The sequence below is a fragment of the Barbus barbus genome (genome assembly GCF_936440315.1).
Source record: "Barbus barbus genome assembly, chromosome: 28".
In the NCBI taxonomy this organism is placed as follows: Eukaryota; Metazoa; Chordata; class Actinopteri; order Cypriniformes; family Cyprinidae; genus Barbus; species Barbus barbus.
The window spans coordinates 29,976,450-30,001,656 of NC_136756.1; the positions used below are offsets into that span (position 1 = coordinate 29,976,450).

Below are 25,207 nucleotides of genomic sequence, written 5' to 3' on the forward strand. Positions count from 1 at the left end.
CTGCAAACAGTTAGCAACCTGTCTGGTATTAAGTTGCTTTGGCAACGGTACAGAAACGCTCCTATCACATCGCTCTTAATGGCAGCTGTTGTTCTCGAGCCATTGGAAATAAATCACAAATGAACCTCTTACATTCCTGGACAGCAGTGATTAAATTGAGATCAAACTTTGCTTATGTTTCTCCCAGATCTCAATCTGGAGTTTCAGAAGAGGTCTCAGTAATATCTGAAACGGTGCTCACATACACTATATTGCCAAAAGTATTGGCACCCCTTCTAATGAACAGGTTTGACTACTTCAGTCATTTCCATGAGTACATATCCTAATGTTAAAGCATATAATGATATTCTAGGGAATTGTGTGCTTCTAATTTTATAGCAACAATTTGGACAGAACTAGAAATGGTTGATTGAGTCAGTGTGGAAGAACTTGACTGGTCTGCAGAAAGCCAAGTCCTGATCCCAGCTGAACACCTCTGGTGTGACTTTAAATGCAGACATTGAGCCAAAAACTCATCACCAAACACCAATGACTTGTACATACACTATATGGAGAAAATATATTGGGACACCCCCTTCTTTAGAACAGAAAAAGGCACTTCCAAAATTGTGGCAACAAAGATGGAAACAAATTTAAAAACTGTATTTCCATCTCTGTTGCAACAGTTTTGGACGTGTCTAAAACGACAGTACCCTTATGTACAAGTCATTACTGTTTGGCTCAAGGTCTGCATATAAAGTCACACCAGAGGTGTTCAGCTGGGATCAGGACTTGGCTTTCTGCAGACCAGTCAAGCTCTTCCACACTGACTCAATCAATCATGGCTTTTTGAACCGTGTCTTATACTCAGAGACACTGTCATGTTAGAATAGAAAAGAGTCCTGTCCAAACTGCTGCTATAAAATTAGAAGCACACAATTCACTAACATACCATTATATGCTTTAGCATTAAGATTTGTACTCATGGAAATTACTAAAGTAGTCAAACCTGTTCATTAGAAGGAGGGGTCCTAATACTTTTGGCAATATAGTGTTTATCTAGATGACAGTCTGAGTTTGTAGTCTCAATGAGAACTCGAGTGTTTCTCATCAAATGATCTTAGATGCTCTCCTCTTAATGTTATAGCTTTATACTCTTACTACAACACAACTATTGGCTCATTTATGTTTGTTTTTATTTCTCCTACGGAATTTTAGGAGAAACATCTGTAAGAAATCTCTTCAACTTCATTCCCGAGAACTTGAGCCATAAAAGAGCAACATCTGAGCAATAAAATAGCCATGGATAGTTTTTTCTCTAGCTGGACTGTTGCTTTAATTGTCTGTATTAGCTGGAGCATTACTGGAGATGATTGGGTCTGTGTTTTACAGGAGGGTCGGCTGGATGGTTCCTGGACTGGGTGGAGATCGATGCTCCTTCTCAAGGACAGAGGCTTCGTTTCCCATGTGGCCGCTGGTTGGACACAGGAGAAGACGATGGAGCCGTTGTCAGAGATCTGTATCCAGCGGAGCTACAGACTGAACTTTACACGCCATGTAAGAGACCGTGAACCGCTTTGTTTACAACCAAAGGACATGCAATGGATTAAAAAGAGATTATTTTATTATTGTTTGCTTCTATTGAACACTCTTTGGCATTTTTCTTACAAAACAGTAATAGATTGTATCCCAAAAAAAATTTTTTTTTTCTGTCTTTTTTTTTTAATTCATTTTAATTTTAGTTCAGGTTTTAGTCATTTTGTCAGTTATTGCATTTTTTAAAATTATATCTACATTTTTTTCATTTTCTTGTGTATGTTTGTCATTTTTATGATTATTACTTTTTAAATATGTTTATATATTTCTGTTTTATAACTTAATATATTTTGCCAATTCAAATACATCAAGTTAAACTAAATGAAAATCTTTTGGGTGAACGATCCCTATAGATTGGAATAATTGTTTGTGTCTTTCTCCTGTAGTCGTTCCCTATGAGATCACCACCTTCACGAGTGACGTGTTCGCTGCAGGGACGGATGCGGACGTTTTCATCGTTCTGTACGGTCAGAAGGGTCTGTGTACGCAACAGAAGTACCTGTGTGTGAACAAGAGAGAACGACGCATGTACTTCGAGAGATCAGCAGAAGATATGTTCATTGTAGAGGTGAGCATCAGTCGGTCATCGCTATACAGCACAGAAATGCTCTCAGTCACTCAACGCTGTACTTTTATTTCTCTCTGCCAAGCTTGAAGACATAGGGGACGTCATAGAGAAGATCCGCATCGGACACGATAACCAAGGGACGAACCCCGGCTGGCATCTGGACAGAGTGGAAATCAGAAGACTTTTGAGGAAAGGAAAGGTAATTCAGTCGGATTCACTCAGATAATATTATAGGAAAGGAAGGAAGGAAAGGACGTGACGTGTGGCCAAGTATGGTATCCCATTCTTGGAATTAGTGCTCTGCATTGAACCCATCCAAGCGCACACACACAGCAGTGAGAAGTGAGCACACACACACACACACACACATTGTGAACACACCCGGAGCAGTGGGCAGCCAATGCTGTGGCGCCTGGGGAGTTGGGGGTTCAGTGCCTTGCTCAAGGGTCTCACCTCAGTCGTGGACAGTATGGAATTTGATTTAAGTAATCCCCAGGTCTTGAAAAGTATGGGAAAAAGTCATTTCCAGACTTTTGTCCCGATTTAGTTTTATCATAGAAAATTAAGAAGTTAATGGAAATAAATTAATTGTACAAGAAGTGTTTTCATGGCAGCTGTTTAATGATTCTTTAGTGATTGCCAAACACGATTGAGTGAATTCACATTTCATTAGGCAAAATGCAGGTTATAAGAGTTTTGGATTTCTCATGATATTCTTAGTATCGTATTACATAGTGTCCAGGACCTTTGCAAAAATAAAAAATATAAAGACTTTTATATGCACATGAGAAATCACCTATTGTGCCATCGGCCCCTTTTGTGGTGTGGTTTCTTGGCCTCCACAGAGTATGCATTAAAGAGAACATTTTTTATAGTACCAGTCTTTTTTTATAATCTATTTAACTTGGCAAATAGGACGATGCATACAGCCGTATTATGCCATCAGCTCATTTTGTTTCATGGTTTCTCCATCACCACAGAGGATGTGTTAAATTGGACATTAGGCCTTGATATTTGAGATACTTGCATAAGGAAAGCCACATTTTGAGGAAATAGATCTCTATTAATTCATTCTTGTTTTTTTCATGGTGAGATGGCAGTGAATAGGTTAAATAGGCTTTATAAAATTTATCTAACAAGTTTAAATGCGTAAGCATGCAAAAAAATTCATGCACGTGAATAATGTCTCGAAGACACAAAAAAGTTTCTTGTGTGCATGCAAAATTCAATTTTTATTATTATTATTATTATTTTAGGGGCTCTGTATGTTGTCACTTTGAGAAAATCAATGAAGAATATATTTACAGATGAGTATATATGGAAGGCATTTTCTGCCAATTTTAAATAAATCAATTTAATTATAAAAATTAAATGAAAGCCAGATTAACAATTTCATTATAGAAAATTATAAGCAAAATATGTGCCAAAATATTTTTCAACCGGTCAGGGACAATGCATTGTCACAGTGAAAATGAAAATGAAACAATTTCATTTCATTATCAATTTTGGCAGATATTTTGTGTGTAGTTTTCTATAATGAAATTGTTAATCTGGTTTTTATTTTCATTTTTATAATTAAATTGATTTATTTAAAATTGGCAGATGATGGCTTCTATAACTACACTGAACAAAATTATAAACGTAACACTTTTGTTTTTGACCACATTTTTCATGATCTGAACTCAAAGATCTAAGACTTTTTATATGTACACAAAAGGCCTATTTCTCTCAAATGTTGTTCACAAATCTGTCTAAATCTGTGTTAGTGAGCACTTCTCCTTTGCCGAGATAATCCATCCACCAGGTGTGGCATATCAAGATGCTGATTAGACAGCATGAATATTAAACAGGTATGCCTTAGACTTGCCACAATAAAAGGCCACTCTAAAATGTGCAGTTTTACTGTATTTGGGGGGTCCGGGGGGGGGGTCCAAAAACCAGTCAGTATCTGGTGTGACCACCATTTTCCTCACGCAGTGCAACACATCTCCTTCGCATAGAGTTGATCAGGTTGTCCATTCCTCTTCAATGGCTGTGCAAAGTTGCTGGATATTGGCAGGAGCTGGAACACGCTGTCGTATACGCCGATCCAGAGCATCCCAAACATGCTCAATGGGGGACAATGTCCGGTGAGTATGCTGGCCATGCAAGAACTGGGATGTTTTCAACTTCCAGGAATTGTGTACAGATCCTTGCAACATGGGGCCGTGCATTATCATGCTGCAACATGAGGTGATGGTCGTGGATGAATGGCACAACAACGGGCCTCAGGATCTCGTCACGGTATCTCTGTGCATTCAAAATGCCATCAATAAAACGCACCTGTGTTCGTTGTCCATAACATACACCTGCCCATACCATAACCCCACCGCCACCATGGGCCACTCGATCCACAACGTTGACATCAGCAAACCACTCACCCACACGACGCCATACACACTGTCTGCCATCTGCCCTGTACAGTGAAAACCAGGATTCATCCGTGAAGAGAACACCTCTCCAAAGTGCCAGACGGAAAAAGTCTTAGATCTTTGAGTTCAGCTCATGAAAAATGGGGGCAAAAACAAAAGTTTTGCATTTATAATTGTGTTCAGTGTATATACCAAATATAAAGCTGAAAATAATGCTGTATGAACTATAATGTTAAGTATGGTCTGTTATTCTACTGAGAGGTTTGGAAATTTGAGTCTGCAAAAGTATGGAATTTTTAAATGGAAAATGTGAACCGAATGTTCTCCAGGGTTCTGAGACGACCATCTTCCCCTGTGAACGCTGGCTGGCCAAGTCTGAGGATGACGGCGAGACGGTGAGAGAGCTGGTGCCTTCGGAGATCATCACGGAGAAGCTGCTGAGAGACGGGACGCTCAAGCACAATGAGATCGAGGTGGAGGATGCTCTGGAGAGTATGTGACTGTCATACTGTACATTATTAGGATTTCAGTCCATTTATTTATTTATAAAGCACAAATAAACACAAATATCCAGCTTTTGCCTATGCCCCATTATGCTATAGGAATAACGTCTGTTAAACTGTGAACAATCAGCAAAGGATTCCATCATTTTAACAGATAACAATATTGCTTTAGAAACATTCCTGTAAACACTAGGGCTGGTTTTAACACAAATTTCATGATTTGATTCGATTATGCTTCACAAGCTTGCGATTCGATTTGATTCAATTCAATATAAATGATTTTTTATATACATCATGTACAGGACATGGCAAATTTTCTCAAGGAAAAAAAAAATCTGTCATCTAATGCTGTAATGCAATGTAGTCAGTTGGTACTACATTAATACTGAAATTTAAAATTATCTAAAAAAATATATAAATAAATATTTTATTATAGAAGTATAAAAATATATTTGTTCAAACATAAATCAAATATTGAAGAGTAGCCAAAAAATGCTACATGGTGCATATATTTAGCAAAATTATCCTCTCTAGAGTTCATTTCTCTAGCTGACTAACACGTTTTTGATCACAGAATGTTTTTTATGAGGTAATTTAATTGTGACGTTACTTGACATTGTTTACAAGCTGTTATAATTACATCTTTGCGCGGTTGAAACACTGATTGAGTGAATACATGAGACAGGATACGGATTTCAGTAAGTTGTACTCTATATTTTAACATACCTTCGGATGTTCATTCATGTTTATTTTGTGCTGTAACTGGTAATAAAGCGGAGGAGATGATCAGTCACTCCACATTAAACGGCATTTATTATTTGAATATTGCAATAAGATGAACAGAGTTTGAAATCTCAGACTTTGGTTCATATCAAAAGTAACAAATCACAAAGCTTATTGTGGTTTATTGAATGGGAGGCGCAGTACAAGGATTTGAGGAAAAACGAGAGATTCGTAGTGCATTCAGTGAATTTAACTTCCAGCAGGTCCAGCAAACGCACGTCCTGATCTGTGAAGGGACAGGCTGTTCTGTTCAGCGGATCGCAAACATCTGATCCAATCTTATTAAAGCTTAACCGATCCCACTGATAGGAAGGCGCCAGGTCATTTAAGCATTAACAAACAGGCATGCACTTTAAAAACAATTCTGTTACACACTGACACTGTCAACCAGTTAAGAGACATTTAAATCAGAGTAATGTATTTTCATTTAGGACCATTTCAATTGTGACATAAGGACTGGGTTATTCCATTATTTAAAGAATTACAAAAATCTAAACGAGATGAAATGAAAGCATGGATAACTCAAGACCTTTAAAAGACTTGAATTTGGCTAAAACTATAAAATGAAAAACTTGACTTAGTAATATTCTGCATTATTCTATATAATATTTATTCATATTGTGATATTTTATTTTGATATTTTCATTTTTTGAATTATTATTATTTTGCTTTAATTTATTTTTATTTCAGTTTTAGTTGTCAGTTTATTTTAATTTTGGTACTTCAGTATTTTAATATTCATTTTAATATTAAAAATGTTAAATTAATATTATTTTAAGTACTTTAGTAATAAGTGCTACTTATTTTATTTCAGTTAGTTGCCATTTCCAATTTTCATAATTTTTAAATTTACACTGGAAAAAATTATTAATAGAATTTACTAAAAAAGAATTTAAGGTAAGCGATCAATTTATTTTAGCTACATTTAAATCAGCTAATTTAGTTGACTAACTTTCAATATTTTTTCTTTATTTAAATATACTGTATCTAAAAGAAATTGTTTGCAACCACTTACCTTAAAAAAAAATTGTATCTTATTTTTTCAGAGTACATTTAGTCATTTAGCAGATGCTTTTATCCAAAGTGACTTACAAATGATGACAATAGAAGCAATCAAAACCAAAATCTTATATTTATATTTTATTTCTGCTTAATTTCACTTGATAAAACCAAGGTTTAAAATACAATTAATGTTCGTTATATTATCAAGTTAATGCACTAACACTATTGGATGAGAACAAAACACGAACTGAACTCTATTGTCTTCTGTAGAGCTATTTTACAGCTGAAATTATTATTTTTTTCATAATAAATGAATTTTGCAACAATAACCTGTTATTTTCCTGTTTCTTACTGTGACAGTGCTTTGAAACAATCTGTATTGTATAAATGTGAAGAATAGTTTTAGTTAAGAATAACAACACTGGCTCAATAAACACATTTCAGCTGGAAATACATGCCAGAATTCATGTTGTGGTTTGTTTTCTATAATAACAGAATATTCTTGAAAGGTCACAGTGGTGTATCACACTTGTTGTCAATCATTAACACACATGCTGATGTTTCTGCAGCTCACACGTATAAGGTGTCGGTGAGAACGGGTGACATGAACGGAGCTGGCACCGATGCCAATGTGTTCCTGACCATCTACGGAGATCTGGGAGACACCGGAGAACGCAAGCTCAGCAAATCTGAGAGCAACGGAAACAAGTTTGAGAGAGGAGCTGTAAGTCATGAAACCGGTTTCACTATCACATATACTCATACTCATAGTCATATCTTTCTTGAAATACATTTCCTTGCAAAAAACAAATATGGCAGCTAAAGAGGATGATGTAAAACCAGCTAGAACAGCAGTTTGCAACCTTTTTGACTCCAAGGTTCAATAATATTCACAATAATATGTATATCATTCAAAATAATATGTTCTTCAGGAATACTGCTCTTATTAACCAATGAATTTACAGTACATGATTTACTGGATATTTTTAACAATATTATTTATCTTTTATTTATCTTATTTTATATTTTAGAGCTTGGAATAACTATAAAAATGCATATTCATTATACAAATGCCCATGAAGTTATATGAGTTTATGAATTTCCCTAACTTATAGGTCAAGAAATCTCACATTTCAAATTAGGCTTCTTCAAATATCCAGATTCCTCAAAAAAAAAAAAAAAAAAAAAAAAATTTGTTGAGAGGGTGAATTAAAATAGAAATTATGTTGATTATTTTAATGTGGTTTTGTCTTATTTTAAATAATTTCAAGTCATCTTAACAGCCCTTGGTTTAGAAGCACTGACGTAGAAACAGGTTGCACAAAAGCAGCTTATTTCTAGATTCGACGAATAATACAATGAATAATAACCAGTGTTATTTTAGTATCAGTGAGATACTATTATACTTTTTAGTAGTGCTGTCAAATGATTAATCGCATCCAAAATGAAAGTTTTTATTTACATAATATATGTGTGTGTGCTGTGTATATTTATTACTGTATGTATATACAAATACACACACCTACAATATATAATTTGAAAATATTTACATGTATATATTTGTCACACTCTGCCCGGGAGCACGGAGACCAGGAGACGAGGAATTCACAAACACGAGAATCTTTAATCCAACTAGGAGCATGGGAGGCACAGGAAACACATCACGGACAGGGAAGACAATTCATCGACCGACAAAACTAACTGAAAGGACTGGGGCTTATAAAACACAGGATAACGAGGGAACTAAGGAGACACACCTGGGATCAAATTAACAATTAACATGAGGGAGAAACTGGGTCACAGAACACATGGGGAGCAAAAACACCACAAAAACAGGTCCAAGATCCTGACAATATTTATATTCATATAATTAATATTATATATAAATATATTTAATATATAAACAAAAATTTTCTTAAATATATACATGCATGTATGTGTATTTATATATACTTAATAAATATACACAGTACACACACACACATATTATATATATATATATATATATATATATATATATATATATATATATATAAAACAAAAACTTTTATTTTGGATGCAATTAATCGCGATTAATCGTTTGACAGCGCTACTTTTTAGTAATATTTTGCATTTTTATTTTATTTTATTTTTTATATTTTAAATTTTTTTTTCATGTATTTTATTTTTTATATTTAAATTTAATTTAAAGTGTTATTATTTTTGTTTTGTTACATCAAGTTACATTACATCAAGTACTATGAAAATGAAATGAAAAATTGTTAATTTTATTTCTAGTGACACAATTGTCTAAATTATAATAACCCTGATAATACCCTTTTCATCTGAATTAGAAGGAAAGTCAGTTTGTTTAGTGGTTTCAATTTAAAATTAAAAAGTACAACTTTTAACATTTTTAAAATAGCTTCAGAACAGTTTTATAGCTATTAGAGCTGTGGCAATGAAAAACATTTATGTAGAAGAAGGAAATATTATCATCCATAAAGTCCATCAGACCCGTAACACACTCCACAAACCATCAAACCTCATTTAGAAGAAAATGAAAGCAGAGCATCATCAGCACCACAATGAAAGCAGCAACGTTAGCCAGCTCCAGATCAGCATTTCAGGATTCACTGCAGCTGTTTGTGTGCAGGTTGACAAGTTCAGCATTGAAGCCGTGGATCTGGGTCAGGTCTATAAGATCAGAATCCGGCATGATAATTCTCTGGCTGGAGCTGACTGGTATCTGGATCAGGTGGAGGTGGTGGATGTGGAGACAGAAGAGGTTTACATGTTCCTGTGTGAACGCTGGCTCTCCATTAAGAAAGAGGACAAGCGCATCGAGAGGACCTTCTTTGTCAAGGTAATGGAAATCTGACTTAATAAAAACTAGGGCTGTCGATTTAACTTGTCAATTAATTATGGAATAAATAAAGTGTTAAAATGCATTTAACACAGCGTCCCATCCAGACTCGTCTGTCATCTTTGATGCAGTTTCTGATGAACATGATGCAGGATGACTGACTGCGTGATGGAGCCTGTTACAATGCAGTTATATGAATCTAAAATTCAAGAAATGAGTGCAAAAAAACAAATCACCCTCTAATATGTGTCCCTGGAGCACAAAAGCAGTCATGAGTAACACAGGTATATCTGTAGCAATAGCCAACAATACATTGTATGGATCAAAATTATACATTTCTCTTTTATGACAAAATCATTAGGATATTAAGATCATGTTCCATGAAGATATTTAGTAAATTTCCTACCGTAAATATATAAAAACTTCATTTTTGATTAGTAATATGCATTGCTAAGAACTTCATTTGAACAACTTTAAAGGAGATTTTCTCAATATTTAGATTTTTTTGCTCCCTCAGATTCCAGATTTTCTAATAGTTGTATCTCAGACAAATATTGTCCTATCCTAACAAACCATACATCAATGGAGAGATTATTTATTCAGATTATTTATTTTTATTCAACAAATGGACCCTTATGACTGGTTTTGTGGTCCAGGGTCACATATTTATATCATATGATATAGTTTAGCAATATGAGACCAGCAAAAGTGCTGTTTCTCCCCAATATCTGCACCACTGCAAATGTGATACTGAATTATACAACAGTTCAATAAACAAGAAGTTAATACTATTTTACATTTTAGACACAATGTTGTCTGTTTTGATCGATTTAACAAAATAGTTCCAGTTAAAGCCACAGCAGAACTGTTTTGCATGTCTGAGCAACACACAGCGAGTGAGTCAATGATTCAGTGACGTGTTCAGAAAGACATTCGGTGTGTTCGACTTGAAGTGGCGTTGCACAGACCGATCATGTAGATGATATTAAAGTAGCACGAGGGTGATTAGAGAGCAGACGAGAGAGCTTTTGAATGGTTTTCGCAGTACTAGTCACTTGCTTAGTTTCTGAACAAATGACCTGTTTGAATCGAGTGAATCAGTGATTCAGTGATTCAGTGACTCATTCATAAAGACAGTCTATCGCTTCATTTCTGAGTGAATCTGTCTTTTCAAGGAATTGAGTGATTCCTTTTTCCATTTTCAAGATTCAGTGTCTCATTCGTTAAGACAGGCAATTATTTGTTTTATTTGACATTTGAAAGAATCGTTTGAAAGAATGAATGAATGAATGTTTTTTTCTCATTAAGACATTTTGACCTATTGTTGGTGAAATTTAATTTGGTCTAATTTAAAAAAAAAAATCAAAAATCAATATTAAATTTTTTCAATGTTGAATCAAAATCTTAAATCTAAATCTACTTTTCTGTAATGTCTGTTCAATGTTTTTTGTTATTTAACAAAAGAATGACTTTAAATGATCTTTTGAGGGTCATTTCTCAGCCCAAATTGATTTGCGATTAAGTAATTGACATTTCATGTAATTAATTAGATTAAAATGTTTAATCAGCCCTAATAGAAACTTCATGAAAAAGTTAACAGGCATAATTCACTGTCATGTTTTTCTGTTAGGGATACGAGGGTGAGAGGAACCCTCAGAACGCAAAGAAGAACATGCAGAACACTAAAGCAGGTCTGGACAGCAACATGAACAAGAAGAAGAAGAAGAAAAAGGCTGTTATTATGGAGGAGGGTCCGAGTAAGATCATACTTTATTCCAGTGATTCATTCTGAAGTCTTAGACAGTCAGAGATGGGTGGTTTAATGCTCAACATCTGTGTTTTGGCAGTGATCCCGTACCACTTCACAGTGTCCACCGGAGACGATCGTGATGCCAGCACCACCAGTCGGGTTTACGTTATCATCTTGGGGCCCAATGATTTAGAAACGGAGCGACTGTGGCTGGATCTCACTGACGGGAAGACATGCTTCGCTGCCGGAGGAATGGAGCACTTCATGTGTTACGGACTAGACGTGGGTGAGATCAAGAGAGTTGAGGTGAGACTCAACAGAGGAGTGAACATTTACACTATTGTTCAACTTTTTAATATTTCTGAAAGAAGTCTCTGCTGCTCATCCAGGCTCAAAATATACTGTAAAAATTTGGAAATATTATTACAGTTTAAATCAGCTGTTTTCTGTGTGAATATGTGTTAAAGTGTAATTTATTTCTGTGATCTTCAGCATCATTACTGCAGTCTTCAGTGTCACATGATCTTCAGAAATCATAATAATATACTGATTTACTGCTCAACAAACATTTCTGATTATTATCAATGTTGAACACAGTTGTGCTGCACAATATTTTTTGTTGAAACCGTGATACATTTTATTTTTCAGGATTCACAGATGAATAGAAAGTTCAAAAGAACAGCATTTATTTGAAATATAAATCTTTTGTAATGTCTTTACTGATCGATTTAATGCATCCTTTCAAGGTTGATTATAGTTAACCAAGACATACTTTAAATAAAATAAACATTAACTGAAATTTAATAAACTGAAAAAAATAAGAAAAAATAAAATTACTTTTGAAATGCAAAAATAAGTAATTATAACTAATACATAAAAATGAATAAAAATGTTCCAGGATTAAAAAAAATAAAAAAATACTAAAACTTTGTTACTTAAGTGCAAAGTACAAAAAAAGTCAAAGTACAAAAACAACAAACTAAATAAATTAAAACTAATTAATGAAAACTATATAGACATATAATTAAAGTGAAAACAGAAAATAATTCAAAATATCAACAAAAACTATATTATTTAGAAATTGTATACTTTGAACAGTAATGTAATGTTTGAACGAGGGGTGTGCAAAATCAACAAAAAATAAGATCTCAATATGTTCTGGGATTTTATGGATAACGATAATTAGACGATATTCTGTGTGTTATTGTGCTGGTATCTTAAGGACTGATGTGGACGGCTGACTCCTAAAGATTTGGATATTCTTCATATTCTGTGTGCTGGTCAGTTCACAGCAGTGAGAGAAATTATTGTTTTTCCAATAAGTTTAAACAAATTTTTCGTTTTATGGGCTTTTTTACCTTTTATAAAGACATTAAAAAAAAAAAAGTGTCCAATTATCTTTGGAGTCAAATTTTACATTTAATCAGTGAATTAGAATAATAAGACAATTGGGCTGTTATCAAGCAAATTAAATCAGTATCAATAAAATTAATCTTCACAATGCAGAGGAAACACAGAAGCTGCGTCTGAAGAGGTGTTTAGATGTATTTACACACTGTTTAATGCAGGACACGAATGCATTTAACCTGCAATTACAAATGCAGAAATAATGTTTTCATATATTAAACAAAGCGTTGAATACTGATATTTGAAATTATTTAAATAATGAAAAGATACTTTGAATGTGAAATTAAACCCACCAGTAGGTGGCAGCACGTCACTGTAAATAAGTGAGTCATTGCGACTGAACCGAATCATTTAAACGACTGATTCATTCAGGAACGAATCACTGTCATGTTGCTCAGAAACGCTTCACCCGACATATGCAGATGATCATCAGTATCAGTTGATTGTCAGTGAGTTCTCGCTCCAGTGCTGATGTTCTGTCCTCAGTTGGGTCATAACGGAGCGACTCCCGAGAGCTGCTGGCTGGTGGACCAGCTGTCGGTGGCCGTTCCCACCAAAGGCATTCAGTACAACTTTCTGTGCAAGTGCTGGCTGGCCAAAGACAGAGGAGACGGTCTGACGGCCAGAGTCTTCAACATACTGGACGCCACCACCATCAGCATCATCCGGAAGGTCCAGACCCTTATGATCAGTCTGAAGGTCTCTGTGTGTAGATGCTAGGGCTCATATTCTGGCTGTTGTTCAGGTGGTTTTTGAGGTGACGGTGGTCACCGGTGACACTCAGAATGCAGGAACGGACACCAACATCTTCATAACCGTGTTTGGAGCCAATGGGAGCATGGAGGAGATGCTCCTCGCCAAACATGAGGACAGGTACGTATTTACCACAATCACCAACATTCATATTTAGCTTTTTGTTCATATTTTGAATTAGATTTTATTTTCATATTTTCTGTTTTCATATTGATTTGAAAGTTTTTGTAATTTTGTTTATATATATGTATATATATATATATATATATATATATATATTATTTATTTTTTTTATTATTTTTTTTTTATAGTTTTTATTTTATTTAGTTTTAGTTTTATTTAGTACATCAAGGTAAAGGAAAAATGAAAATGTGAAATGTTGACTTGGCTGAAATAAAATAAGTTTAATTTCTTATCATTTTATTTCAGGTAACATTTATTTTATTTCAAGTAACAGTTTTTTTACTGTTTAAGTTTCTTTTTTAATATTTTGAATTAATTTTTATATTCATATTTTCCATTTTAATTTTAAAGTTAAATTCATAGCAATTTCAATGTGTTTTTGTCATGTTTATACAGTATATATATATATATATATACATATACTTTAATAGTTGTTATTAATTTTATTTTTTAACAAAACTTTGAAATGTTGTCTTGGCAACTAGCTGAAATAAAATGAATGTAATTTTTTTTTTCCCACTTAAAGTTTATACTATTTCTAGTCACAAAAGTAGTTTACATTTTTATTTTATTTCAAGAAATGACATTTTTAGAGTTAGTTTTTTATATTTTGAATTAGTTTTTATTTTTGTATTTTCCATTTTCACTTCAAAGTTTTCTTAATTTTGTTGTCTTTTTGTCATTTTTATGACTTTTAGTGCATCAAGTTAAACTAAATGAAAGCGAGAAATGTTACATTGTCGACTAGCTGAAACAAAATATTCATTTTTATCTTAACATTTATTTTATTTCAAGTAATGGAAATATATTTTATGGTTTATCTTTGGTCATTTTGTCTTTTAAGTTTTGTTTGAATGATTTTATAAATGTATTTTCAATTTTAATTTTAGTTTTAATAATTCTGTTGTGCATTTTTGTAATTTTTATTAGTTTTTTTAATAAATCTAAATATATAGTTTTTATAATTTTTTATTTCAGGTTAAGTGGTTTTATTGCATCAAGTTAAATGAAATAAAAAAGAGAATTACTGCTTGGGGAACTAGCTGAAGTAGTGTTTTTTTTTGTTTCAGTTAAAATTGACTTTATTTTAAGAAAAATATTTAAAAAAAGATTTTTAAAAAAGTTTTTAGTTTTAGTTACCGCTAATAACTGTGGTTTGTGGTAGGTTTGAAAGAGGACAGGAAGACACGTTTAACCTGGAGATCGACGACATCGCGCCTCTAAAAAAGCTCCGCGTTCGCATCGACGGGACAGGAAGCCGTCCTGATTGGTTCCTCGACAAGGTCAGTGATCCGAGCATCTAATGAAACTCGAGCAGCTCACATCCTGTTCGGAGAGTCTTTTAATCAGGTTTCCAGGTTAATCACAACATAATGAATGAAACTCATTAAGGGCACGACTGTAAACATGTTGTTTGTTCCTGTCACATGACCCAGATAATCATGAGACACCTGAGCACGGAGGAGGTGTATGTTTTCACCTATGAGGAGTGGCTCTCCAAGACCAAAGGACCCAAGAGGGCCAAGGTCTGTGAACTTCCTGCGGTCGTGGACGACGAGGAGATGGTGGAGAAAACCACATACACCATCCAGGTTAAAACCAGTGACATCGCTGGTAGGTGTAACGAGTAAACATGATGCAGTATTACACCAGCGCCTGTATTCACAAAACATCTTCAGGATAAAAGTAGATCATAACTCACCGATTCAGGAGAAAATCTTAAAAATAATAGGTGTGTCATTCCTAAATTTAGTACTCCTACATTATTAGAGTATTTCACAAAGCGTTTAGCACTAAAACTAGCTCCTAAATCTGTGAAAGGTCAGGAGCAGTGAAGAGGAGTCCGAAGTCACAAACCATCCTAAAATAGCTGTTTCTGGAAATCTGCCTCGGAACGTAAACAGTTTAGAAATATTTGACGATAATGAGCTTTTAAAAAGAGATCTCCTTTGGTTTTGGAGGTTATCTCAACTCTAAATGTTCCTTTGATTATATCCTTGTTTTCATTAATCAGCTGGACAAGAAGTAACAGATGTTCTCGAGTCCAGTTTGCTTTTCTGTTACGTTTGCATGTCTTACTATCAGCCGTGATTATTCTACTCTGTTCATTAAAAGGCTGTTTATATGCATATTCACTAATTGTTTACGAGAAGCATACAGGCTGACAATTAGCTGAACATATACTTGTTTAATTAATGATAGCCTGCATTTTAAAATCTTTATTTGAATGTGGCAACATAATATCATGCTCTATGAATAAATCTCTGACAGAGACTATCAGCCAATCACTGTGTGCATAGTTAATAAGCTTGATGACATCATCCATAGCAACGAGGTAAACCCCGCCCCCTTAATCTGAGTTTAAGACTTCTCTCTATTCCTCAGTACAAGTTTGTCTCAGCAGCTTTGTGAATAGTTTTAAGAGAAAACTTTTACTGCTATTTAGGAGAACTCTTAGTGGTGAGATCAAATGTTTCGTGAATACAGGCTCTGATTGTCAGACTGACTGGTTACTAAACAGATCAACATCATATCAAGGATACTATTGTTCAATAAAACTACAACCATAAAAAAACAACTGTTTTCATTACTTACTTACAATATATGTTAACTGGGGGAAAAAACATTTCAGTTAATTCCTAAAGAAACACCTCATTTTCATTTAGCAACTTAATATCTCACAGCTTTCTCCTGCCAGCCATGAGATTGAGTGGAGAGCACATGGAGTATTTTATTTCCTTTCTCAGATTGTTCTCCTGAGACTCCTGTAACCTCACAAGATCTCAGTGTTTAGATTCTGCAGAGTCTGTAATCAATAGGAACCAGTGTTCATTCATTAGCACTGAGACACTATTATAGTTTCTATTGTTATTTTTACATTTGCATTTTAATTTTAGTTATAGTAATTTTCTTGTGTTTTCATTTTTACTAGTTTTTTTTATAGCTATATAAGTTTTTTATTAAATTCTACTTTAGTTTTAGTTATTTTAATACATACCTAGTTAATTTAATACATTTAATACATTTTCTGTTTTAAGTTGTTTTTCATTTTGAATTAGTTTTTATTTGATTTTCACTTATTTTATTTCAAGCAATATAATATTTGCTCTTAAATTTTAAATTAGATTTAATTTTAATATTTTCCATTTTATTTAAATTTTAGTTACAGTAATTCTAATTTGTTTTTGTCATTTTATTCGTTTTTTTATCTATAAGTTCTATTAATTTTATTTTAGTTTAAAGAGATGTGATTATAAATGAGCATCATGCTGCTCTTCTATAGATGCACAACCATATTCTCATGTCGTTTGGCAGCCGCTGGCACCGATGCCAATGTGTGTCTGATCGTGTTCGGGGAAAACGGCGACTCGGGAACGCTGGCACTGAGGGAATGCAGCAACAGGAACAAATTCGAACGCAATCAGGTGGATGTTTTCCGTTTCGGGGATATTTTGAGTCTGGGCGAGCTGTCCAAGGTCCGAGTGTGGCACGACAACAAGGGTGAGAAACATTCTGTGTGTGTGTGTGTGTGTGTGTGTGTTTGGCCATTTCTATAACACCAGAAAGCAGGACACTATTCAGTGAAGACAGGATAAAAACTGACTGAAAAATAATACTAAAACAGTTTATATGACCCTGCAGCACAAAAGCAGTCATGAGTAACACAGGTATATCTGTAGCAATAGACAACAATACATTGTATGGATCAAAATTATACATTTCTCTTTTATACCAAAAATCATTAGGATATTAAGATCATGTTCCATCAAGATATTTAGTAAATTTCCTACCGTAAATATATCAAAACTTCATTTTTGATTAGTAATATGCATTGCTAAGAACTTCATTTGAACAACTTTAAAGGAGATTTTCTCAATATTTAGATTTTTTTGCTCCCTCAGATTCCAGATTTACTAATAGTTGTATCTCAGACAAATATTGTCCGATCATAACAAACCATACATCAATGGAAAGATTATTTATTCAGCTTTCAGATAAAGGATGTATAAATGTATATAAACATATAGATGATGATGTATAAATCTCAATTTTAAAAAATTGACCCTTATGACTGGTATTGAGTTCCAGGCTCACAAATAGTTCTAAACACACTTAAAGGAACAGTTCACCCAAAAATGTACATTTGCTGTTAATTTACTCACCTCAGGCCATCCAAGATATAGATGAGTTTTGTTCTACAGTAGAAAAGTAAAGAAGATTTTAAGCTGAAACCGTGGTCCTTGGTGATTCATAAAATCCAAGTCAGCAGCTACCGGTTTTTGAGAATATAAAAAAAGCATTTTAGGCAACACAAAGTTAATACCCATGGCTCCTGATGATATATTGAGGTCTTATGAAGCGAAGTGATCAATCTGTGCAAGAAACTCAACATTATTTACAGCATTATTACTTAGCAGAATTACGAGATAATTAAGTCATTAATTCAGAAAAACAGAGCAAAAACTTTTTTTTTCATGAAAAATTATCTCGTAATTCTGAGATAATTAACTCGTTAATTCAGAAAAACAGAGTAGATTTTTTTTCCTCAAGTGAATGCAATATGCTTCCGTAGAATATAGAACTATGAAATTATACTTGAAATATGAATATTAAATGGCGGCAAATAAGTGAAACATTGATTTACTAATTCAAAGATTGACTCATTGATTCATTAAAGAATGAAGTGATGAAGTGCTGATTTCTGAACCATGTGCAAGTATACTGTTCTTACTATTTCTGCCTTAGAAAGATATGCTGAAATACTAAGAGTAGGACACCAGTATGCAGTTTTGAATTTAGCAGCTTTATGATTGGCTTGTTGAATCATTGACTGACTTTTTGTTCAGAAATGCTGAATTGTTCAGGAACGAAATACCATTGTGTTGATCAGGGGTGAAATGATTGCTGAAACAAAGCAAAATAGTCAATTTTGACAATATTGTGTCTAAACTGTATGTTACTGTGATGAGGTCCGGCTCCTGGATGGCATCTGGAGTATGTCGATGTGAAGGACGATCTGCTGAATCAAACCTTCCGCTTTCCCTGCGACCGGTGGCTGGCCAAAAGTGAGGATGACGGGCAAATCATGAGGGAACTGGCATGTGCCAATAACGATATTCTGGATCTCAGTGACAAGACCAGTAAGAGAAGAGCGTTTATGTGTGGAACTCACGGGCAGTGTATTTAATTTATTTATTTATTTATTGCCAAGTTGTTTGGAATTTGCTTTGGTGAGCTCATCAACAATAATAACATACATTAAGATACAAACATAAATACATACGCAGCTATATATGTGCTATCAATTATAAGGAGTGAAATACAGATGCATAGATGAATTAAGAGCATGAACAATCCTACAATAAGTGCTGTTCAAAAACATGTAGACTTAGTTTTAATTGCTCTAAGGCATGAAGAAAGAAGCGTAAAGAAGTGTCTGGCTGGATGTAAGGGATCTTTCAGGATTGTTAAACCTTTTTTCTGCAAATGTGAGACATAAATCTCATCAATAGTGGGAAGATCACAACCAATAATTTTGGAAGCAACCCGTTATGTTATTAATCTTACTTCTCTGCTGAGCTGTGGAGCTACCAAACCACACTATAAGTGAAAAAGTCAGCACGCTTTCAATGACAGCTCTATAAAAATTGAAATAGTAAATTGTCTTGATTGGTTGATTAGGTTGTCGTCTCACTTTAACATTGCAGTGGCAGTCCCGAGAAACTTAAAACATTTTCAATGTCCTGAGCATTAATAGTCAATGGCAAAACAGCATTTGTCCTCCGTCTGAAATCAAACACCATTTCCTTTGTTTTTAGGACATTCAACTTCAAATTATGAGTGCAACTCCATTCAAACAGTGTAGAAACCTCCCTTCTATAGTCCGATTCGTTATTATTTGTTATTAAACCAATCAATGTAGTGTCATCTGCAAACTTAAAAATTTGCACTGAATTACAATGTGAAACACAATCATTAGTGTATACAGAGTACAATAATGGTGACAATACACATCCTTGTGGGGCCCCACACTGATTGTCTTGAGACTTGAAAGTATATTATTAATTTCAACTACTTCTGTTCTGTTCTGCAAAAAATCCCAAATCCAGAAGGCAAGAGAGTGTTGAATCCCCAATTGCTTTAACGTATCAAAAAGTTTAACTGGAATAATTGTATTAAATGCCAGGTTATAGTCCACAAAAAGGACTCTGACATAAGTATTGGGGGCTTCAAGGTGAATGGATACACAGAGCCACAGCATCATCAACCGAACTATTAGCCTTATAGGTGAATTGGTGAGAATCCAGACAGATTTTAGAAATTAGATACCTAAACACCAATTGCTCAAAGAGTTTCATAGCAACTGCAGTTAGGGCTACTGGTCTGTAATCATCTAAGCAACTAATATTCGACTTTTTCAGCACTGAAATTATAACAGCTGCTTTAAAACATGCTGGGACTCTGCATACTCTTAATGACCAGTTGAATATATCGGTGAATACTGGGGCAAGGATGAACGCACACCACTTCAATATTTGTTTTGTGCATTAAAATTTTCTTTGTCATGTCTTTTCAGAATATGAATTTGAGATCACAACAGCCAACTCTGAAGATGCTGAGACGAAGGAGAATGTCTGGATCATTCTGGAGGGGAAAAAAGGACGTTCAAAGGAGTTTATGATGGAAAACTCAAAGAAGAAGAAGTTTTTGCGGTATGTACAATTTCCCAGTTACAATGTAATTTTAGCCAATGATACATATAACTAATCAAAACAAAATAAAACAAAAAAAACTAATTACATTTTAAATAAATGTTAAATGAAAAACTTATTTCAGCTAGGCAACATTTCTCAAATTTCTATTTCTTAGAAAGACAAATTAACATTTTTAAAACATAAAATACACGTTGACAAAAAGAAAAAGAAAAGGAAAATGGAAAATGTTCAAATATTAAAATATTTAAAAACGTAAAATTGTTTTTCATTTTTGTTTAGTTTAACTTGATGTACTAAAATAATATATGATATATAATATATAATAAATAATAAATATACAGTAAATAGCTAAAAACTATATAGACGTATTAATAAATAAAACAAAAATAATTTTAAAATAACTGCTACTTATAAAAATATATAATAAAAATGACAAAAATGCAACAAAAAAAAAATACTACAATGTTAACTAAAATTAAAAAGTAAACAAAAAGTATAAAAATAAAACATTCAAAATATTAATAAAAACTACACTCACCTAAAGGATTATTAGGAACACCTGTTAAATTTCTCATTAATGCAATTATCTAATCAACCAATCACATGGCAGTTGCTTCAATGCATTTAGGGGTGTGGTCCTGGTCATGACAATCTCCTGAACTCCAAACTGAATGTCAGAATGGGAAAGAAAGGGGATTTAAGCAATTTTGAGCGTGGCATGGTTGTTGGTGCCAGACGGGCCGGTCTGAGTATTTCACAATCTGCTCAGTTACTGGGATTTTCACGCACAACCAATTCTAGGGTTTACAAAGAATGGTGTGAAAAGGGAAAAACATCCAGTATGCGGCAGTCCTGTGGGCGAAAATGCCTTGTTGATGCTAGAGGTCAGAGGAGAATGGGCCGACTGATTCAAGCTGATAGAAGAGCAACTTTGACTGAAATAACCACTCTTTACAACCGAGGTATGCAGCAAAGCTTTTGTGAAGCCACAACACGCACAACCTTGAGGCGGATGGGCTACAACAGCAGAAGACCCCACCGGGTACCACTCATCTCCACTACAAATAGGAAAAAGAGGCTACAATTTGCACGAGCTCACCAAAATTGGACGGTTGAAGACTGGAAAAATGTTGCCTGGTCTGATGAGTCTCGATTTCTGTTGAGACATTCAGATGGTAGAGTCAGAATTTGGCGTAAACAGAATGAGAACATGGATCCATCATGCCTTGTTACCACTGTGCAGGCTGGTGGTGGTGGTGTAATGGTGTGGGGGATGTTTTCTTGGCACACTTTAGGCCCCTTAGTGCCAATTGGGCATCGTTTAAATGCCACGGCCTACCTGAGCATTGTTTCTGACCATGTCCATCCCTTTATGACCACCATGTACCCATCCTCTGATGGCTACTTCCAGCAGGATAGTGCACCATGTCACAAAGCTCGAATCATTTCAAATTGGTTTCTTGAACATGACAATGAGTTCACTGTACTAAAATGGCCCCCACAGTCACCAGATCTCAACCCAATAGAGCATCTTTGGGATGTGGTGGAACGGGAGCTTCGTGCCCTGGATGTGCATCCCACAAATCTCCAACAACTGCAAGATGCTATCCTATCAATATGGGCCAACATTTCTAAAGAATGCTTTCAGCACCTTGTTGAATCAATGCCACGTAGAATTAAGGCAGTTCTGAAGGCGAAAGGGGGTCAAACACAGTATTAGTATGGTGTTCCTAATAATCCTTTAGGTGAGTGTATAATAGTATATAAATGATACTAAAATAATTCAGATTATGATTTAGACCTGTCCAAATGTCCAATAATTAAAGAACACATTTTTGAAGTGACAAACATCAAAAATAAATGACCATTAAACAATAGAGACTGAATAGATGACTAATAACGCATCATAATCTGACTCTGTTTCAGAGGTGCCACGGATTCATTCGAGTTTTCCTCTAAAAATGTGGGCGAGATCGTCGGTATTTGTTTGGGCCATATAACGAAGGAGAAGAAGGTGAAGAATGAGTCTTTCTGGCACGTGCAGGAGGTGGTGATCACGGAGAAAGAGCTGAGAAACAAGTGAGTTTACGTCACGTACATCTGAAATTAGGGATGCACGATATTATTGGAGCATTATTGGAATCGGCCGATAAATGTCCAAATTGTAAACATTGGCCGATTTGAAAAAAAATTATGCCGATATGCCTTGCCGATAAGACGGATAGCTCACATGTGCTCAGGGTATGATAGTGACAAGATTACATCAACAGTGTGGTTATTCTTGAAGCCGAATTTTTCTTGAATGAGGATTCGATTCATTGTTTTGGATTGCTGCATTTAATTAGAGAAATCATATAGAATGATGCATCCGGTGTGTGAGAGTCAACAGGTTCTAGTGCATCCGGTAAGGCGTTTTATTTACTTAGGGGGCGCTGTTGGCTTACTTGTAATAAAATGACAGTAAAATATCATTAAAATACTTGTGTTTCTGAATAAATAAAGCAGTATCGATGTCATAAAATCATGAGTCTGTTTTGATTTAATTTAAAAATCCCAAACATGACACTTGTAAAATAAATAATTTAATATATACAGATTTATTCATTGAAATGCATATATTAACATAAAATTATTTTTAATAAAAGATATTTTATGAATTCTGGAAACTTAAATACAAGGTGCTGTAAAAGATTTTTTTTGAATTTTTACAGCTCTTTTGCTTTTGACCAACTATTAATGTTAAATCCACAAATAAAATGTTAAGGTTTCAGCTACATCTGTCTGAGAAAAAGAAACAGCAGAGATTAGTTATTTTTAAGGCTTTCAAATGTACTCTTGTTAGAAAAAGAGCTTTAATAATTTTTATTACTTCTACACGGCAAAAAATGATCTTATTAGTATTTTGTTTTCTAGAATAAATATCTAAACATTCTTGATTCAAGATGCATTTACTTGACAAATAAAATGATTTAAGATATTAAGTTTTGTTTTCTAAAAAAAAATAAACAAGCAAAAAATTTTTTTAAGGAAAAAGTAACAAATTTCTTTTTTTTTTTTACAGAAAACAAGACATAATATCCTAAGTAATTTTACTTGTACAGTAAATTCATCTTGATTCAAGAATTTTTTTATATTTATACTAGAAAACAAGACAAAAATACTAAGAGAATATTTTTTTGCAGTGTAACAAATTAGTTTTTGCTCAAAACTAACCAAAATTAAAAATACTTTGTTTATAATTTCTGCACAGGAGAGATTTGGTGTTGTTTCAAAACAAAGGGAAATTGGTATTGGATAATAATAATTTGCCAGAATAATTTGCTAAATATCGGTATATCGGATATCGGCAAAAATCGAATATCGTGCATCCCTATCTGAAATCCTGCTCCGAGCATCATTCTCTCGGTTTATCCTCCGCAGATCCTACTTCACATGCGACGCTCGGATTCCGCTGGCGGCCAAGAAAGATGAGTTCATGACGTTTGAGTGCACCAAAACCGTGGAGAGCTTCGCCAGCAAAGTGCGCAGTCTGGTTCCTGTCAAATACGAGATCATCGTCATCACCGGAGACGTGAAGGGCGCCGCCACCGACGCCAGCGTCTTCATCACGCTCTACGGCGTCAACGGAGACTCTGGGAAGCGAGCGCTGAAGGGGAAGTACAGGAACCTGTTTGAGAGAGGACGGACAGACCGCTTCTTGGTAGAGATGCTGGATCTGGGCGAACTCTTGAGGATCAGAGTGGAGCACGATGATAACGGCACTTCATCCGGATGGTACCTGGAGTGCGTGGAGGTCACCAACACCGCCAACTGGGTGACCACCATCTTCGTCTGCGGAAAGTGGCTGGACAGAAATAAAGCAGATGGACAAACTCACAGAGTGCTGTATCCGAAATATTAAACGCTTTGGATTTTTAACTAAAGACGTTTCAGAAATCACACACTTTGTGATAAAGCAGTTTGTACTTTTTTAAAGAAATTCAAATAAACGTCATTTTTACTGAGAATTACTGTCATGTCAGCAGATTTCTTCAGATCCTGTCACATTGTCCAGCGGTTGAACCGGCAAACTTTGCCAGCCAACAAAAACGTTGTATAAGTAATTCCCAAACTTTTGTCATGCTACTTTGAGATTCATTTTTTTAAGTCATCCTGAGATTTAAGTTAATATTTAAATAATTTAGCAAAGCATTTGCATGTTCACGATTCTCTGACATTGGTTAATAGTCATGTGACATGCAGAAAAAACTAAATAATTCATATTTTTAGTAGTTTATATTATACATTTTTGTGATTTTAATAATTATTAGCTTTTAAATCAATTCAAAACCCCTTAAATTGTGTTCATTAATTGATAAATATCCACTTTTTCATGTATTTTATTTACTTATGACCTACTGAGAAGTTAACTAAAGTAGTCATGAAATGTGCTTGGTTCTCGAAAACCCAACTCCCTTGAATTTCTTTTAAATCAGTAGATATGTTATTGTTGCTTTGGAAGCTGGAAGCTTTTTTTTGTCAAACCACTTGATGAAGTGATTTCTTAAAGTCCCTCGGAGATTTTAAATATATATCAAATCATTTGCATGTTCTAGGTTCTCTGACGTTGGTTAATGGTCATATGACATGCAGAAAAACTAATATTTTGTCTTTTTAGTAAGCGTTTAAATCAACTTAGAAACCCTCAAATTGTGTGTTGGAGCAGGTGACG

General features: G+C 34.4%; 1 protein-coding gene across 1 annotated transcript in view; it reads left to right on the plus strand.

Annotated features, from left to right (window-relative positions):
• Positions 1-24,397, plus strand: part of LOC306848636 (lipoxygenase homology domain-containing protein 1-like) — a gene marked incomplete at both ends in the record, with an annotated part of 51,144 nt that extends 26,747 nt beyond the window's left edge. The window contains 17 exons of the mRNA XM_079383293.1: positions 1,372-1,536; positions 1,962-2,143; positions 2,226-2,342; positions 4,884-5,046; positions 7,412-7,566; positions 9,478-9,687; positions 11,318-11,444; positions 11,535-11,743; positions 13,331-13,516; positions 13,590-13,717; positions 14,946-15,063; positions 15,217-15,394; positions 17,096-17,281; positions 18,751-18,921; positions 20,358-20,493; positions 22,423-22,575; positions 23,917-24,397. Coding sequence (XP_079239419.1) covers positions 1,372-1,536; positions 1,962-2,143; positions 2,226-2,342; positions 4,884-5,046; positions 7,412-7,566; positions 9,478-9,687; positions 11,318-11,444; positions 11,535-11,743; positions 13,331-13,516; positions 13,590-13,717; positions 14,946-15,063; positions 15,217-15,394; positions 17,096-17,281; positions 18,751-18,921; positions 20,358-20,493; positions 22,423-22,575; positions 23,917-24,397 — 3,065 coding nt within the window. The remainder of the gene's footprint in view (positions 1-1,371; positions 1,537-1,961; positions 2,144-2,225; positions 2,343-4,883; positions 5,047-7,411; positions 7,567-9,477; positions 9,688-11,317; positions 11,445-11,534; positions 11,744-13,330; positions 13,517-13,589; positions 13,718-14,945; positions 15,064-15,216; positions 15,395-17,095; positions 17,282-18,750; positions 18,922-20,357; positions 20,494-22,422; positions 22,576-23,916) is intronic.
• Between the last annotated feature and the right edge of the window lie 810 nt (positions 24,398-25,207).